General features: G+C 52.1%; 7 protein-coding genes across 7 annotated transcripts; 5 read left to right on the top strand and 2 right to left on the bottom strand.

The window, feature by feature from the left end:
- Positions 1–1,248: 1,248 nt before the first annotated feature.
- Positions 1,249–3,291, top strand: DACRYDRAFT_59096 (phenylacetyl-CoA ligase; the record flags this gene model as incomplete). Its single annotated transcript, XM_040775538.1, has 6 exons — positions 1,249–1,562; positions 1,610–1,794; positions 1,828–2,129; positions 2,184–2,315; positions 2,376–2,861; positions 2,908–3,291. The coding sequence occupies 6 exons, from the start codon at positions 1,249–1,251 to the stop codon at positions 3,289–3,291; spliced, it is 1,803 nt and encodes a 600-aa protein (XP_040624327.1).
- Positions 3,292–3,630: 339 nt separating this feature from the next.
- Positions 3,631–5,069, top strand: DACRYDRAFT_25177 (guanine nucleotide binding protein beta subunit). The gene is made up of 4 exons (XM_040774046.1): positions 3,631–3,799; positions 3,858–4,197; positions 4,249–4,324; positions 4,482–5,069. Exons 1-4 carry the CDS (start codon positions 3,691–3,693, stop codon positions 4,902–4,904), a joined length of 948 nt encoding a protein of 315 aa, XP_040624328.1. The 5' UTR covers positions 3,631–3,690; the 3' UTR covers positions 4,905–5,069.
- A 321-nt stretch (positions 5,070–5,390) lies between these two features.
- DACRYDRAFT_119523 (WD40 repeat-like protein) lies at positions 5,391–6,890 on the bottom strand (the record flags this gene model as incomplete). The annotated part of the gene is made up of 4 exons (XM_040770808.1): positions 5,391–5,694; positions 5,752–6,301; positions 6,355–6,803; positions 6,854–6,890. 4 exons carry the CDS (start codon positions 6,888–6,890, stop codon positions 5,444–5,446), a joined length of 1,287 nt encoding a protein of 428 aa, XP_040624329.1. The 3' UTR covers positions 5,391–5,443.
- Positions 6,891–8,053: 1,163 nt separating this feature from the next.
- DACRYDRAFT_119524 (uncharacterized protein) lies at positions 8,054–9,262 on the top strand (the record flags this gene model as incomplete). The annotated part of the gene is made up of 4 exons (XM_040770809.1): positions 8,054–8,604; positions 8,656–9,067; positions 9,119–9,195; positions 9,248–9,262. Exons 1-4 carry the CDS (start codon positions 8,071–8,073, stop codon positions 9,260–9,262), a joined length of 1,038 nt encoding a protein of 345 aa, XP_040624330.1. The 5' UTR covers positions 8,054–8,070.
- A 422-nt stretch (positions 9,263–9,684) lies between these two features.
- On the top strand, positions 9,685–10,621 carry DACRYDRAFT_25179 (uncharacterized protein). Its single transcript, XM_040774047.1, has 4 exons — positions 9,685–9,719; positions 9,774–9,961; positions 9,994–10,338; positions 10,421–10,621. The coding sequence occupies exons 2-4, from the start codon at positions 9,821–9,823 to the stop codon at positions 10,481–10,483; spliced, it is 549 nt and encodes a 182-aa protein (XP_040624331.1). The 5' UTR covers positions 9,685–9,719; positions 9,774–9,820; the 3' UTR covers positions 10,484–10,621.
- Positions 10,622–11,585: 964 nt separating this feature from the next.
- On the bottom strand, positions 11,586–13,536 carry DACRYDRAFT_18799 (uncharacterized protein; the record flags this gene model as incomplete). The annotated part of the gene is made up of 4 exons (XM_040771391.1): positions 11,586–13,024; positions 13,165–13,313; positions 13,369–13,461; positions 13,514–13,536. The coding sequence occupies 4 exons, from the start codon at positions 13,534–13,536 to the stop codon at positions 11,586–11,588; spliced, it is 1,704 nt and encodes a 567-aa protein (XP_040624332.1).
- A 221-nt stretch (positions 13,537–13,757) lies between these two features.
- Positions 13,758–15,397, top strand: DACRYDRAFT_18800 (acetyl-CoA synthetase-like protein; the record flags this gene model as incomplete). The annotated part of the gene is made up of 7 exons (XM_040771392.1): positions 13,758–14,097; positions 14,147–14,184; positions 14,238–14,341; positions 14,381–14,432; positions 14,479–14,640; positions 14,691–14,954; positions 15,002–15,397. The coding sequence occupies 7 exons, from the start codon at positions 13,758–13,760 to the stop codon at positions 15,395–15,397; spliced, it is 1,356 nt and encodes a 451-aa protein (XP_040624333.1).
- Between the last annotated feature and the right edge of the window lie 645 nt (positions 15,398–16,042).

Raw genomic sequence — 16,042 nt, forward strand, 5'->3', positions numbered from 1 at the left:
GGGAGGGGGAACGCAAGTGAAGAGATCAAGAAATGGGTCAGAGACCAGAAGGTGAGGTATAAGTGGTTGGAGGGGGGCGTGGTATTCGTCGACGCTATACCGAAGAACCCGAGTGGAAAAATCTTGGTACGTTCTGGTTCTTGGTGATTCACGAATAGGCGCTCATGTGGTTGCGCGTCGTAGCGCCGCTTGTTGCGCGATCAGGCGAAGGAGATTGTACAAGCGAGGAAAAAGGGAATGGTCGTGCTCGCCAAGCTCTGAGATAGCCTCGGTTTCAATTTAGTGATATTTGCATGCGAGATGGGCATTGAAATAGAGGATCGTCCAGCTCTCGGTGCACAGGCGTGGAAATTTACGGAGTTTGTGCCGTAGTCCTTTGACACGTCGCGGGCTATGTTTTTCTCTTCTACATCTTGTCTCAGGCTCTTAACCTCGCGTTGCTGGGTTTAACGAATCGAAAGAGGAAACACGTCTTGAGACGAGGTCGGAGGGAGGCTCGCCCAACTGTTGAGTTGGGAAGAGACGAGGACGGAGGGGAGGCTCGCCAACTGTTGAGTTGGGAAGGGACGAGGACGGATGGGAGCAAGAGCCCTCCCAACCATTGAGCTGGGAAAGAGATGGGCCAGACAGTGAGCTCTCCCAACTATTGAGTGGAGAAGACATGAGCAAAAGGAGCAAGGGAGAGCGATAGATCTCCTGACATTGTTGGAAGACACCCTCCTATAAGATAATGTTGTTAGCCGTAATTACATGTTGGTTATTAATGATTGTCAACTTATCATCGGAGGGTGCAAGGCATGGTAGCAAATGACTTGGATCTTGCTAATATCAGACAGTCAGGCAGAGTATAACCATTAGGAACAAAAACCAGTGACGGACCCTACTGGTTTGGTCAAGGGCTATCTACCGATATTCGCCGGACCCTTCAAAACGAGGGTATTCGGGCCGTGCTGGCCGATCAGAACACCGATCGGATGTGTTGTCCGTGGCCGGTGCCCCGCAACCCCGCATTCGCTATTTCATGTATGTGTTACGTGACCGTCCACCTCCAGCGAAGTCTCCACCCGGTTGTCCGCTTTTGTTAGGCAGGAGGTGAATAGCAGGGTGATTAATTCATTCCCTTTCGTTCTCTTTCTCAGTCCGTAGAGAGCTGGCAACTTTAGACGTACGTACGGGAGACGATCTTCATCTTAGACTCGGACCATCGCACCTAGACATCAAGAGTAAATTACTCGGAGCAAAGAGAGGATGCCCGACTTTCACCCACATCATACAGTCCCCTACCCCTTCCCGCGGGACATCACCATCCCCCAATTCATCCTCGACAGCGATACTCACCCGCTGCGTCCCTCCCGACTCCCCGGTTCCAAATGGCTTGTCGACGACGTATCTGGGCGAGCGTTCGGGATCGAAGAAATCCGGGAGAGGGTCGAGAGGCTTGCTAGGGCTATCAAGGAGCGCTGGGGGGTGGGCAAAGGGGACGTAGCGTGCTTGTATAGCGCCAATGATGTCGATTACCCGATGGTTATATGGGCACTCCACAGACTGGGGGCGATCGTCTCGTGCGCCTTCCGTTTACCACTTCGTACTGCTCTACTGACACACTCAGATGCGCTAACCCCTCGTATACCCATTCGGAACTGGAATACCAGCTTGAAGCAACCTCATCCAAGCTGCTCTTCACCTCGTCCGCCTCCCTCTCCACTGCTCTAAAGGCAGCCAGCTCGGCCAACCTCTTCCCCCCCTCGAACATCATCGTCTTCTCCCCCGTCTCCCCGGCCCGTACTCCCGCCGGTTGTTTCCCAGCCTCTGTCCAACCAGATCAAGGGGAGTTCGCGACCGTTCAATCCCTCGTCGATCGTGGCTGGGACTTGGTACAGAACTACACCGAGCTCCGAGGGCCAGATGTAGGGGATAACATCGCCTTCCTTTCTTTCTCCTCCGGAACCACCGGGCTTCCCAAAGCGATCGCTATCGCACATCGGAACTTGATCGCGAACGTGCTGCAGGTCGCGATGCACGAGCGGTTAACGGAGCGTGGGCTCCGAGGAGACGACAGGTTCGCCCTTCCAGGAGATGCGTGCATGGGCGTCCTGCCTATGTACCACATATACGGCCTGGTGATGAATGTGCGTTCTCCTGAGGTCCATCTTGTGCGCGGACGTGAGCTGACGGGTTGGCAGCTGCACTTTGTGTTGTTCTGTGGGATGACGCTCGTCGTGTGCCCCAAGTTTAACTTCAAGAACATGCTCGAATCTATCGTCCGCCATCACATAACCCATTTGTACATCGTCCCTCCGCAAGTCGTCATGCTAGTCAACGTAGGGACTCTCCCCTGTCCGGCATCAAGCAGTCCCAGCTGACGCTTCTCACAGAACCCGATCACGAAGCAGTACGACCTGAGCCATGTCAGGTTTGCCATGGTCGGGGCGGCACCGCTCTCGAAGGAAGTAACAGAGAAGTTCAAGGGGATGTTCCCGCGCATGCGTATGGGACAGGGGTACGGGATGACAGAAACGTGCACGATCGTGTCCAAGGTGCGGTGTCGCCCTCCTCCGTATACTGAGTCCGTCCAGTCCCGCTCATTCCAATTGCAGTTCCTCTTCCAGCAGGAATCCGTCAACGGTTCCGCGGGCGTTCTCATCCCGGACACGATTGCCCGGATCGTGAAAGAAGACGGCTCCATAGCGAACTACAACGAGCCCGGGGAACTGTGGGTCCGAGGCCCGCAAATGGCGCTCTGCTATGCGAACAATAAGAAAGCCACAGAAGAGACGTTCCTGCCTGAAGGGTGGGTCCGCACGGGTGACGAGGCGCTTATGACCAAAGAGGGGAACTTGTTCGTCGTTGATCGGCTTAAGGTGCGCTCGTATGCAACGGATTGAGAAGGAGCTGACAGGTAAATAGGAAATCCTCAAAGTGAACGGGTTCCAAGTCGCTCCTGCGGAATTGGAGGGACACCTGATCGTCCACCCCTACGTGCAGGACGCGGGCGTAGTAGGCATCGCAGACGAGTACAAAGGCGAGATGCCGCTCGGGTTCGTCGTGCTCGAACACTCTGTTTCCAAGCGCGCACAAGACCCGAAGGAGGCGGAGACCATTCGCCAAGAGCTCAGGAAATGGGTTGCGGACAACAAGGTGAGGTATAAGCATCTCGACGGCGGAGTGGAGTTCGTCCAGGCCGTGCCGAAGAATCCTAGTGGGAAGATATTGAGGAGGCTGCTGAGGGATCAGGCGGAGGAAGTTGTTAGGAAACGAGGGGAGGCTGGGAAGACTAGGGCCAAATTGTGATGATAGATTTCATAGAGGGTAGAGCAATGTACAACCACGTCTTTGAGGTTTCTTTGTGAGGAGCAGGAGAAGACATAAAGAGTGTGGCATTCAATGAGACACAAAGTCGTCCAGATAAGGGAGAACATCGAAAGACAATCGGATTCCAGTTTTTCGTCGTTTTGAAGAGATTGAAGTCACGCTCGTGCTCAAGCTCGAGAATTAGCGCCCGTTGACAGTAATGCGGAGATAAGCGCGCGAGAAGCAAGTGATGTGGCTGCTGTACAGTACTTCAGGGTGTCCCTAAGTTCTGCTTCCGTTCTCATTCCAAGTTTGGTTGCGTTGCTCCTCGTCGTCGTCGCCCGAGTGGACTCAACGTCGTATATTTACCTTGCTCTCCCTCCTTCCCGTACCTCCGAAATGACCGAGTCTCTGCGTTTCCTTGGCTCTCTCACTGGCCACAAGGGTTGGGTCACCGCCATCGCGACCTCGTCGGAGAACCCGGACATGATCGTCTCTGCATCTCGGGGTGCGAACGTCCACCACGAGCTCGGAGATATCATCGGCTGACGCTCCATTTCATCTAGATAAGACAATCATCGTCTGGCAACTCACCCGGGAGCAAGACCAGTACGGTTACCCCAAGAAGATCTTGACAGGTCACAACCACTTCGTCTCGGACATCGTCGTCTCCTCCGACGGTCAGTTCGCCCTCTCCGCCTCCTGGGACCACACCCTCCGTCTATGGGACCTCAACACCGGCTTGACCACCCGGAGATTTGTTGGCCACACTGCCGATGTTCTGTCCGTTTCTTTCTCAGCGGATAACCGCCAAATTGTCTCTGGCTCGCGCGACAAGACAATCAAGCTGTGGAACACGCTGGGCGAGTGCAAGTTTGATATCAAGGAGGAGGGCCATTCCGAGTGGTGCGTCTCGTCATGGAAGGAGTAATATGTCCGAAATTAATCGATTATCAGGGTTTCCTGCGTCCGCTTCTCCCCCAATGCGATGAACCCCGTCATCGTATCCTGCGGCTGGGACAAGGTTGTCAAGGTGTGTATCGCGCATGTTTCTTGAGATGATGCAACTTTTCTTCTATATTTGCTACTTCAGAGAGCTCCGGCTCTATGAGACTACCTTTCCACCAAGATCTCTGATCACGCTCTACTTGTTCGAAGTGTCGAAAATGAACTGATTATGATATCTCCAGGTCTGGGAGCTCTCCAAGTGCAAGCTGAAGACAAACCACTACGGCCACACTGGTTATATCAACGCCGTGTCTGTCTCACCCGATGGCTCCCTCGCTGCTTCCGGTGGCAAGGACGGCATCACCATGCTCTGGGACCTGAACGATGGGAAGCACCTCTACTCGCTCGAAGCCGGCGACATCGTCAACGCACTCGTCTTCTCCCCCAACCGTTACTGGCTGTGCGCTGCCACCGCTTCCTGTGTGAAGATCTTCGATTTGGAGAGCAAGTCCATTGTGGACGAGCTCAAGCCCGAGTTTGTCCAGGTTGGCAAGAACAGCTGCGACCCGGAATGTGTCTCCCTTGCCTGGTCTGCTGATGGCCAAACCCTCTTCGGCGGCTTCACGGACAACGCCATCCGCGCATGGACCGTCGTTTCGTCATGAGCTGGGAGTGGGTACGTGTGGGGGATGGTTTGGTACTTTATGGGTACTAGGTTGACGCATGTATACACAAAACTGGATATGCAATGTATGCTCTTCCAATCTCTCACATAGCATCAGTCGATTTCCGAATTCTGCACCAAGTGTCGTTAAATTGTTATGAGAGCACCATTTTACTCGGGAGGCGTCTAACACCGTTCCACACGTGTTCTCTGCTTTGGACTCTTCGTTCTGGAGGTACCTCTTATTCATCTTGTTGCGAGAAGTAAGAAGGGGGAAAGGGCGATGCTGCCTTGAGAGTGACAGGCTGGAAGGCAAATAATGCGAATGGCCTCGGCAACTACCAGTTTTACCTGCGACTGCCTGTCAAACTCCCCGGACTGAAATTGGTTGTAAGGCATCGTGCAGAAGTATGATGCACATGAGAGAACATGCGTCGATCGGAATATACCAGGCACGTGATCCTGAAACTGTCGGACGTCCAAATACAAATCAACAAAAGATATCATTCGTACAGCTAATCCCACACCTCTCCCAGTCAATCATACCCTGAGCGCCCTCACACTCCTCCCTTCCGTAACAGCGACCCACTCGACGGGCGTCTGGCCCCACACACCGCCTACCATTGGGTAGCTCCACGCCAGGCTGTTGATCTCCCCCGGAGCAGTGTACGCTAGTACGGGGTCGCGCACTTCTCCGGGAGGGGGAAGATTGGTTATGTCTGTAGGGGCGACACGGTGTGGGGACATGACGCTGGATGAGAGGTCCCAGAGGAGGAGCTGGTGGTCGTCCCCTACCAGCATGTCAGTAAGCATAAACATGATTAGATTGGGATTGGCGGAGGACGGACCAGCACTGGCGATCATAGCCTCACACTGCCCCCACCCGATCGCGTTCACGTTCCCCCCATGGGCGACCAGTTCCGCCAACGGCCGGCCAGGAGTACGCATATCGATGATGGTAACCTTATTACTCTCCAGATGGAACATAGCGATATAGTTGCTATCCGTAGGAGAGAACTGAACCCTCGCTAACGGCGGCGCAGACCGGCCTGAGCTCGCCCCGGTCAGCGTAGCGGGTGTGACTACCATCTCGTCCGATCCTCGAGATTGCTCGCGGGGCGGTGACTCGTACAGGATCGTACTGTGTTCCAAACTCCGGAGGTCGAACGCCCGGAGACTACCGTCAGCACCGACGCTCACAAAGCTGTCCGTGGAATGCGGGAGCCAGGCAACGTCGTACACGTCTTTGTCGTGCGCTATCAGCTGCGTGATCGCACTGTTGGATGTGATGTCCCAGACGGTGCAGGTCGTGTCTATTGACGAGGTGACAATCAGCGAGGGGGAAATGGCGTTCCACGCAAAGCTTGTAAGGGGCGCGGGGACGTTGTTTCCTTTAGCCTGGAATGCGGTCAGCCTGGGTGCGGAGTCAGGCTGGAGGAAGTCATACGCACGCTAGAGCACTTCTGCACCTCCCTCAGGCTCCCGGGGACACCTGAAGCCCCACGACCGACGTACCCCGCTGCAGGCCTTCTCCCCCCTCCCTGAGCATCATATTCCCAGATCTTGAGAACCTCGCCACTGGTAGCAAGGAGCTCCGCCTCTAACCTCGGCTTGAACTTCCACGCATGCCCGTTCGCCCCTGCCGGTTCCCAGAGCAGCTTCGTCGCTGGATATCCATGCTGCGTCTCTGCGAGGAGGACAAAGTCCTGTTGCTGGAAGTACTCTGAGGAAGAGGAAGGCGGGTAGTAGTCGTCGAGCGTGTCACTGGCTGCGCCGATGATTTGGAGAGCATTGTGTGAGCTTTCGAGGAAGGAGCCGAGAGCGAGTCTGTGAGTCTGGGAGGCCTTTGTAGAAGGGTAAGCGCCAGAGGAGTTGCACCAGTCTAGAGTGAAGATTGGCCCTGTTTGTGCGGTGGTTAGCTGGAGATGAGAGGGATGGGAAAGGACAGACAGGGAGCATCATACCGCAGAAGGGACTTGCTGCCCATGTCGGGCGTCGTTCCTTCCAAGTTGTCAAAGGTAAATAGATGGTGGTGTAGAAGAGAGGTATACGGATGTCAGTGGTGTTATAAGTAAGGATGAACACTTCATTCGAGGACAATAACCGTCAGTGAGCGCCTGACACGCTGCACACCCCGCTCGGAGTTAAGCAGGGAAGAAATCGGAGATATAATCACGTGATTGCCCTCTCAAGTTCCTCCTCTGGATGTCATTCAGAAACACCTGTCAAGGCGGGACTATGAGTAAGCAACCTGGACATATTTCTCAGGGTAATGCATCGGAAGCTGTTCTGCACTTGCGTTCCCCAATAACCCAGCTTCATCCCGCCAGACCCTCGATGATCCTAATTTCCACTGATTTCTCCCTACCATCACCTGTATCCTGGATGTATCCTGTGTGATACTCGCTTCCCTCATATTTCATGCGAGCCCTGTCGGTCATGTACGAATCCCACTGTGTCCCCCGTTCCCCCCCCATTCCCCTCCAACATCCCTCTCATCGTTCCCGCACAACGGAACATCATCGTTGTTGTGTCGGAGTGTTATTTCTGCGTCTTTTCACCGTCTCTTGACCATTCGGGCTTTGGGGTCTTTATTTTCATCAGCAATGTCAAGCGTCACAACAAGGACACAGAAACCGTGTACCGATATTTCCGCCTCTCATTTCTATTTTTCCCGGAATCCCTTCGCCTTCCCCCCCTCCAGGACAACGTATATATTTTCTTCTCTCCTTCGTCCACCATCTATGATCCTATCTCTATCCATACCTAACTTGTTGTCTTCTCTTCATGTCCCTCCCATTTGGTCCTCCTCTACCAACACACCTGCCACTTCACTGTCAGCACTGCGGCCTGTTGTGTATCCGATTTCAACCACATCACGTTGGTCTTCACTCTAGATTTCTTCCTAATCAACTCACCTTTTTTTTTTTCAGAGTATCTCTGGTCGAGCATTATCCGTTGATTCTCTCTGTGTTTGCCATCACCCCTTCGCAACCCATTGGAATCCCGCCTCCCCCGACCCACCAAGGTTCGGGACCCGCGCGAATGATTGTGCCTTCTTCTTCAATGTGCGCAGCTTTTTTCCACTCTTCCTCTCCGATTCCCTGACTCTTCTCAGCGTATTCCGACCTGGAAGGGTGATGTCTTATGCGAGAATTGGTTGTCAAATGGACTTCCGTGCGGACTTCCGTACAGCCTACACCAGCCGTACACCTACTCCGCAGTTCAAACAATTGATCCTGCTCAGTTTTTTCATGGCCCCTTCCTCCAGTACCTTTGGTACAACGGCCAACTTTCAACAATCTACTGATTCTCAGCCCCCTGAGACACGCGGAGAGGCGTTCAACTCTATTCACTTCGGTAACGTGCCAACCCTCGACTTTCCCAGTCCTGCCATTCCCGCGCACTCGCCGTCAGCGTCGTCTATTCCACCCCAACTCCGAGCACCCCGTTCTGTTGCGCCTCTGGAGCCATCTGTTAGCCCTGTTGCTATCTTGAGGAATACGACCCAACCTCGAATCGGTGGTAGCTTTCTTCGGCGTTTAGACGCAACCGATGGCCTGTCCGTCAACGAAGAACGCCTTGCACATGCTCAACAGACTCGGATCGAATCACGCCATTCAACTCGACTGGATCCTTTACGCCCAGTGCGATCGACCTCTTCACCTCTGTCTATCAGTGTGCTTGTCCTTCCTGCCCCGGTGTGTTTATTTCTTTTTGTTTGGTCACGCTCCAACTCATTTTCGGCAAAGATTTCTGGAGACAGCTATTTTCCCGTCCACGCTCGTCGATGCCAATATCGTGGTGTGCGTGGTGATGTCTTTATTCGCCTCCTCGAATCCCTTCATCGGCACAACTTGCTGTTTCATCTCGATCTCAGTCCGCAAGCTACGATACAGCAGTTTACTCTCACCATACTGTCAAGAATGAAAGCCAATCGCTTGGCCTTTCCCACCAATCCGACGCCCCAGTCAAGTTCTCCTCATGCCCCTCCTTTTGTGTTCGTACGTCCTTCATCGGGTCGCCAAGTTCAGTCTGCACTGGGACGATATAAAGTACAAAATATCGACCAGCAACAACCCCTTCTTCGCCAACTCATCAAGCTGTATGCGGGTTGGAAAGACACTCGCGATCTATTTTGTGACCGCCTTGCTGTATTTATTGGTGTGTTGTTACTTTATCATCCAAAATACGACCTAATCAAGCTTCGTACAGCGCCGGCATTCGGTTCCATCATCGGTCCCCTTTCCCCTCTTCAGGACGAATATCATCGTTGCTTTGCGTCATTTGTTGTGCGTCCATTTTTGCCCAATCCGTCTGGTTTCCCTTCTCATAGTTATGCAGTTCTACCTTTCGTAATTCCACTAGTCGTAGAGGCTCTTTAGTATCCGAGGGAGAAGGTCCCGGTCGAGTCGCCTTGCTCAAAGCGCTTCTTGTCTTTCCACAGAAGAAACCTTGCCTGTTTCAGACAACACCAAGTGGCAGCCGCGCCTTTCACCCATATACTAAGGCTGCCGATGCATACTTACATCACTTCAGAGCTTGGGGGGTCCTTGTCGCGATATCTATCGCCCACTGGGGTTGCTTACCCGTGGATATTTCACCATTCCTTCTCCTGCACATTTTAGCACCCCACGCGGAAATTGGATCCAATGGTGCAAACGCTCTCACTTCCAATGTGAAGTTCATCCGCACCTTTGACCCTCTTGCCGCGGCTCTTCTCACTGAATTGGACGACTCAATCAAGCGAGAATCTAACCAAGCGATTACCCACCATACGACGACTTTGAGCGATATCCTCGATCTTATTGGTCATGTATGTACCTTCACAAGAGCAGATTCTTGTCTCATCCCTTTTGATCTATAATAGGAGGAGTATTCAGTTCTCCTGCGGACAGCCTCCCCTTACCCTCCGAGATGCGCCTGACCCACGCGTTCATCGCACATGACCTTCGCCATTTCCTCCTCTATGGTGGCCATGATGTGCTCAGCTCACCTGTAATGAAAGCTTTTGGGGAAGGCTTCAACGCATGTGGCTGCATTGCTCAGGTGATTCCAGTGCTTCTTCTTCCCGACCAACTTTTGAGCAGTTTCTCCAGTTTTACGCTAAGCATGCGGCTCGCAATCTTCCAGCGTTTCTCTATGGTCTCTGGCAAGATGACACGACTCTTCCCAAATTGTTCATCGATACTCACCTCATTTGGGACAACGAATCTTCGTGGGGTCATTCCCAGAAGCGGTTCAAGAATAGTCTCATTTGTTATCTTCGAGGATCGCCAACCCCTCCCGTTTGTGAAACTCAGCCTCTGAGAAATCTGTCTAATGATGTCTCCCTCCCTGAGAATACGCCATTTGGTACAAACGCCCGCCTCCGTACGCAGTATTTCACTCGGTTTGTTACCGGACTTGATACTATTGGAGACCGAAGAATTCAAGTGCGCATTTCTTGTTACAACTTCTTTGTGCACTCCTCATCATTGTCATTGTTCTTCTCGATCGCGGTACTATGACATTTAGACAAGGATTGCAAACCGATGTCACTCAGTCAATTCGGTGTACAAACTTGTTTCTCCCGCTTAACAGTTCGACTCGGATCCGATTTGATTGAGGCGTTAGACCGCACCCAGACTGAAGTGAATTCCATTCTGCACGGTTTATTCATGTGCAGCGGCAATGAGTTTAATGCAGTATAGTGATCCTCTTCGTAATATATTTTCGTTACTTCCCTTGTGTTCCGCGTAAAATTGCCTCTCGTATAGCTGTCACTGTACATGTGCAGCCCACTGGAACAGATTCAGTCGTTGTTACTTTCTGATCACACCCTTTGTATTCAGCATTCAGCCTCGATTCTCTTTGTCTAACCATGGCTCAAATACTGTTCAAAACAAACTGCCAACATTACATGAACTCAGAGGGAAAGGCAAGTTCGAAAGACACGGGTGCATGGTCCACATGTAAGAGTGCCTTTCACATCGCTCACATATCTGGGGTAAAATGTCCAGCGTATTTCCAGTTTCCAGTTTCCGGTTTCCGGTTTTTAGTTTTTAGTTTTTAGTTTCCAGTTTCCAATTTCCCGTTTCCGGTTTACAGTTTGTACTTCCCTCTATGCTATAATGAAACGATTCGATACATAATTCTGCACGACTCCCCATCAAACTGACAGACCGAAATTTTCTCCTAACCCAGACCATCTTGCTCAGATCAAGAGGAAAACCACCACTAATATTCTCTGACTCCCATCTTCGTCACGAGCCAAGTAATCAGACTCACCAGATTCCATACACTCTCCATACAATGTACGTTTTCCGTTCAACTCGGTCTTTCTGAGAGCAAATCATTCCATTATGTTAATTAGAAACACACATCCACCAAACCAGATAGCTTTCTTCGTTAATCTAGAGCAGAACACGAGATCTAGCCTAAACTTGTGACCTTTCTATGTTTTTATTCTATTTTTTTTGGCATTTCATCGATTCTCTCTATCCCCCGACGATCCCCATTCCAGTAAAAAGACATACTGTGACATTTTCCCCCATCCCAACTTCTTTTCAATCAGCAGCACATCACAGTGCTCGACCACCTTGAATCACGTCCAAAACCATCAAAGAATGCATCCACTTCTCTCTACATGTATCGTCCTAATAGAGTCAAAACGAACGTTTGGACTGTATTGTGTAATCAACTACGTCTTGGAAATAGCAACCCGACGTCGAGGAGCATAATCAGGAAAATACACCGCGATCTCACTTTCCACAGTTCCCCATGCCAACCGTTTTGATAGCTTTTGAAAGAAATTTTCTTCCAGTGCGGACGGTAATAACCGCCGTCTGTCAGTCTCATCTGGTGCAAAGAGATAGCCGATAAGACCCAATATTTCCACAGAAAGAAACTTTACACCTTCAGGCCCTCTTGGCTTGCGTGGCGGATGACGATACACCATTTGATCACGTGGTGTGTTAAGGATGTCCTTATTGACCTCGTAATCGCTTTCGGAATCAGCCCAGAGGGCTCCCCACCGATTGAGAATGCCGCGATGGTTTGTCAACGTCGCTCGATTGAGCGACTTCGCCTTCGGGAAGGACGCGAACCAACCAGCGACCACATCGCAACCCACCGAAACTGAGCGCGATGTAGCTTGGTCAATACCGATGTGGAGATCGTCTGCTCGCATTTCCAAAACTTCGCAAACGTTCAAAAAAGCCTCCGTTCTGGTTTTGAACAACCATGCGCTGTCGCCTCCGGCGAGCCCACCTCCACTACCAGCCAACTTCGTGCTGAGGGTCGGAAAGAGATTTTGGAGATAAGAGGCGATAGCTATGAACCGTTCTGTCTCTTGCAGTGCACGTGCTGTTTGACCCGGCCGCCCGCGGGAACCCTTTATTCTTCTGGTGGACAGGCCAACAGAGACGACCCCTCTCCGCTGGACGTGTGTATTCCGACTCGTGACCATTGTCGAGCTTCGCAGTTCGGAATCCGAACTTGGAGATGTGTCGTGTTGTTCGGGCTGCTGCGGACCCGTCCCATGTTGCTCAGATGGTGGTGACGAGGTTACGCCTTCGGCAAGCATCTGCATCAGGTCGTCATCTACAACAGTGTTGGTTGTCTCGGATCCGTTGCTTCCACAATCTCGCGGGGCAACTAATGCACTTGTGATCTCTATACCGGATGCTGAGAGAGCCGATTGGTCATCGCCATGTCCACCCGAACAGTTAACCAGGTAGATGATATAAGCTAGGTCCATTGGCCGTGGCATTCGTCCAACATCCCGCTCTTCAGCAGCTTGGTGGAGATCTTCAAGAAATTTGGCATAGCCGTGGTCGTGCACCAAGGCTGGTGTCATGGGGGTGTTGTTTGTCTCTTCATGAGGATGGATCAAGTCCGCGAGCGTGCCAATGCGACGATACCGTGTTCCAGGTACTTGGTGATAGGCCGTCGCCGAGCCGGTACACGACGTCACAGGAATTATTGCAGTCCCCACTTCGTAGGCACCGTATTTGTCGCTGGCAAACGCCTCGAATGCGTGCGGGGACGAACTCGGTGGGGATCTTGAAGAGCGAAGAAACACGTAGGGGAAGAAAACACCAGCAGATGGTGCGATCGATGCCAATGGAGTGATGTCCACTATTGGGCGCATGAAAACATCTGCTTCGGACCAGCCTCGCTCATGCAGCAACAATCAGATCGTACAAAATCGGCTTAATCTAGAGGCTGTCCGCTGGTATTGAGCTCCCCTCCACGCTGCCCGATTCTCCTGGACATACCAGTTAGATATCCAGCAGCCGATGGCGCAGTTTCCGATCCAATTCCTCTGCGTTCACCCAGCGACGGGTCGAATACTCTAAGGGAAAGTCCTTCCATCATGAATTCGTACCCGCTTCCTTCTTCATTCGATCCGCCTCTGCTTGAAGAACTGTTGTAAGTGCTCAGTTGTCAACATGTGTTCCATTTGCTGTCACGTTGCTTACACTGACGAGAGCGCCTCAGGCTGGTCTAAGCCCGACAACAGCGTGTCTTCGGATGACAGGGGTGCCTGGATGGTACCAAACTCTTCGCCAGCCCTAAACGATGATGATCAGCGAGGATCTACGTGATTATGATACAATAACACACGAGGTTTCATTCTGCAATTCCATTTGCAAGTCACCAGGCGCATTGTTGTCTGGGTGGGTCTCCAAAACGGAGGAGGAAGCTTTGGTTGTTATTCTTCGTACTTGGCGTTGTCTTCGTCCGACAGGTGGCTCCAAGTATATGTGCCTTGTATCCAATGCTTGACCTCTCGATCGCAATCCCTCTCGCATTGTTCACGTTGAAGAGTCGAGTTCTAATGTGGTGGTAGACGAATCAGGACGGCAAGATGACCTTTCTGCCGGCTCAGTCAGGGGACTGCTTCATATCTATGCTCCCAGAGGAGCCCCATCGATCTGAACATGGGACCTTCCCGACGGTACAGCAGCTTGTTCACGAAGGCTGGGGACTGGAGAAGAATTACACCGAACCCCGTGGTGAAAACGTGGGAGATATGATCGCGTTCCTGGGCAGTTCGAGCGGGACGACCGGTCTGCCGAAGGCAATCGCGGTACCACATCGGAGCGTGATCGCCGTTAGTATGCAGATGACAGCCCACTACAAGGCGAACGAGAAGGGCCTATCTGACGAAGACAGATGGATCCGTCCGGGAGATTTAGTATTGGGTGGTGCGTCATTAATCTTATACGACTCAGCGAACGCTAATAACCAGTCCAGTCCTCCCTTTCTTTCATGTTTATGGACTAGTCGCCATCGTAAGTCACATCTTGGATCGATGACGCCGCTCACATTTCCTGGTGTTTTCAAGCTTCATACTTTATGCTACAGTGGTGCCGGTATCGTTGTTGTTCCTCAGTTCAGCTTGGAGCCGTGTTTGAAGACGATTGTCACGCGCCTAATTACCCACCTTCCGTGCGCAATTCTTCTGATTCGTATCCATGTTGTTCTTAGTACCTTTCCCAGTCTTGTGCCGTCCATCATTGTACTGTTGGTCAACGTACATGTATGTGTCGCTTTTGACTCCTGATTGTCAGCTGAGATATCCCTAGAACACGGCGAGTAAGAAGTACGATCTCTCCCATTGTCGCTGGGTTGTCTCAGGAGGAGCGCCTCTCTCTTCCACTCTTCTGACGCAACTGCGAGCTCGCTTGCCCGGTGCCCGTATTGGATTAGCATATGGGATGACCGAAACAACCGGGCTAGTCTGCATGGTGAATACCTCGCTCCGAACTTGTCAGTGCGAATGACAACGATTTTCCAGGGTGACTTCCATAAACCATGCCCGGAAGACTCGGCGGGATACTTGCTCCCTGATACAATGGTTCGCATCGTTAAAGCGGATGGGACCACCGCAGAGTCCTGCGAGCCAGGCGAGATCTGGGTCCAGGGTCCGCAGAACACATTAGGATACACGAATGACAAGAAGGCGACCGAAGAGACATTCCTTCCAGATGGCTGGGTCCGCACGGGCGACGAGGGATATGTGAAGAGCGACGGAAGTGTGTTTATCATCGATAGGCTCAAGGTGTGTACCCGAGACAGGCACGAAACACGAAGCTGACACGCGTCCAGGAGCTTATCAAAGTGCGAGCATTCCAGGTCGCGCCTGCGGAACGGGAAGCGCACCTGCTAGAGCATCCCTCCGTTCAAGACACGGGCGTGATCGGTGTTCCGGATGAATACAAGGGCGAGATCCCTCTCGCGTTCGTCGTACTGGACGAACCAACGACCAAACGCGCTGCTTCCAGCCGACAAGAGGAAATGAAGGTAAAGCAAGAGCTCACCAAGTGGGTAAGCGATCAGAAGGTGCGGTACAAGTGGCTGGATGGTGGCATCGAGTTCGTCGATTCGATACCAAAGAGTCCCAGTGGGAAGATCCTTAGACGGCTCCTGAGAGATCGGGCGAAGCCTGTCTTAGAGAAGAAGGATCAGAAGGATCAGCGTGCAGGGGAGATCGCCAAACTTTAGGCTTCATGGGAGAGTGGTCGAAAGGTTTTCGAGCGTCCAGCTGAATTATAGGTGGTCGTCGCTCTATATGTTGTGAATAGTACTGTTCAATTCAAAAGGTGAATCCAGGACTAAAACAACACACTCTCGGATCGTTGTCTCCCTGCTGCTGCTTCTGATTTCAACTTGTGATAAACCCCATGAACTACGGGTCACTTGCCGAATAGACCAACACCCTTGTATTCTTGCGCGTCGTCTTCTCAGAACGAATCACTGGTGCTATAAAGTTTCACCGAACCCGCCGCCAAACTGTCGACAAAGCTGAGCTACGCATGGCCTTGTGGGCGGGCGTCTTTAATACGATATATGGGTTCCTGCGGCTATCGTTCGATTGACGTGCGCGGACCGGTTATGTGCCAGCACGAGTAGTATACCCTTGAATACTATGGAGGCCGTGACGGGACAGCTTGGGGGTGGTCGGCTGATAAAGGGTCCCAGCTGTTTCCTCACGGTCTCTGGTCGGCCTTGACCGGACAGTGGCTGTCGGTGTTTAGCTTAGCTCAAATCCGTGGGTTTTCAACATTTGTGTTTTAAAATTCGAGGATGCTTCTACCATCTGTGGCTCTGCAAAGGGTCCACATTCAAATGGGGGGGGGGGGGGCAACG

The sequence above is a fragment of the Dacryopinax primogenitus genome (genome assembly GCF_000292625.1).
Source record: "Dacryopinax primogenitus strain DJM-731 SS1 chromosome Unknown DACRYscaffold_23, whole genome shotgun sequence".
Classification (NCBI taxonomy): Eukaryota; Fungi; Basidiomycota; class Dacrymycetes; order Dacrymycetales; family Dacrymycetaceae; genus Dacryopinax; species Dacryopinax primogenitus.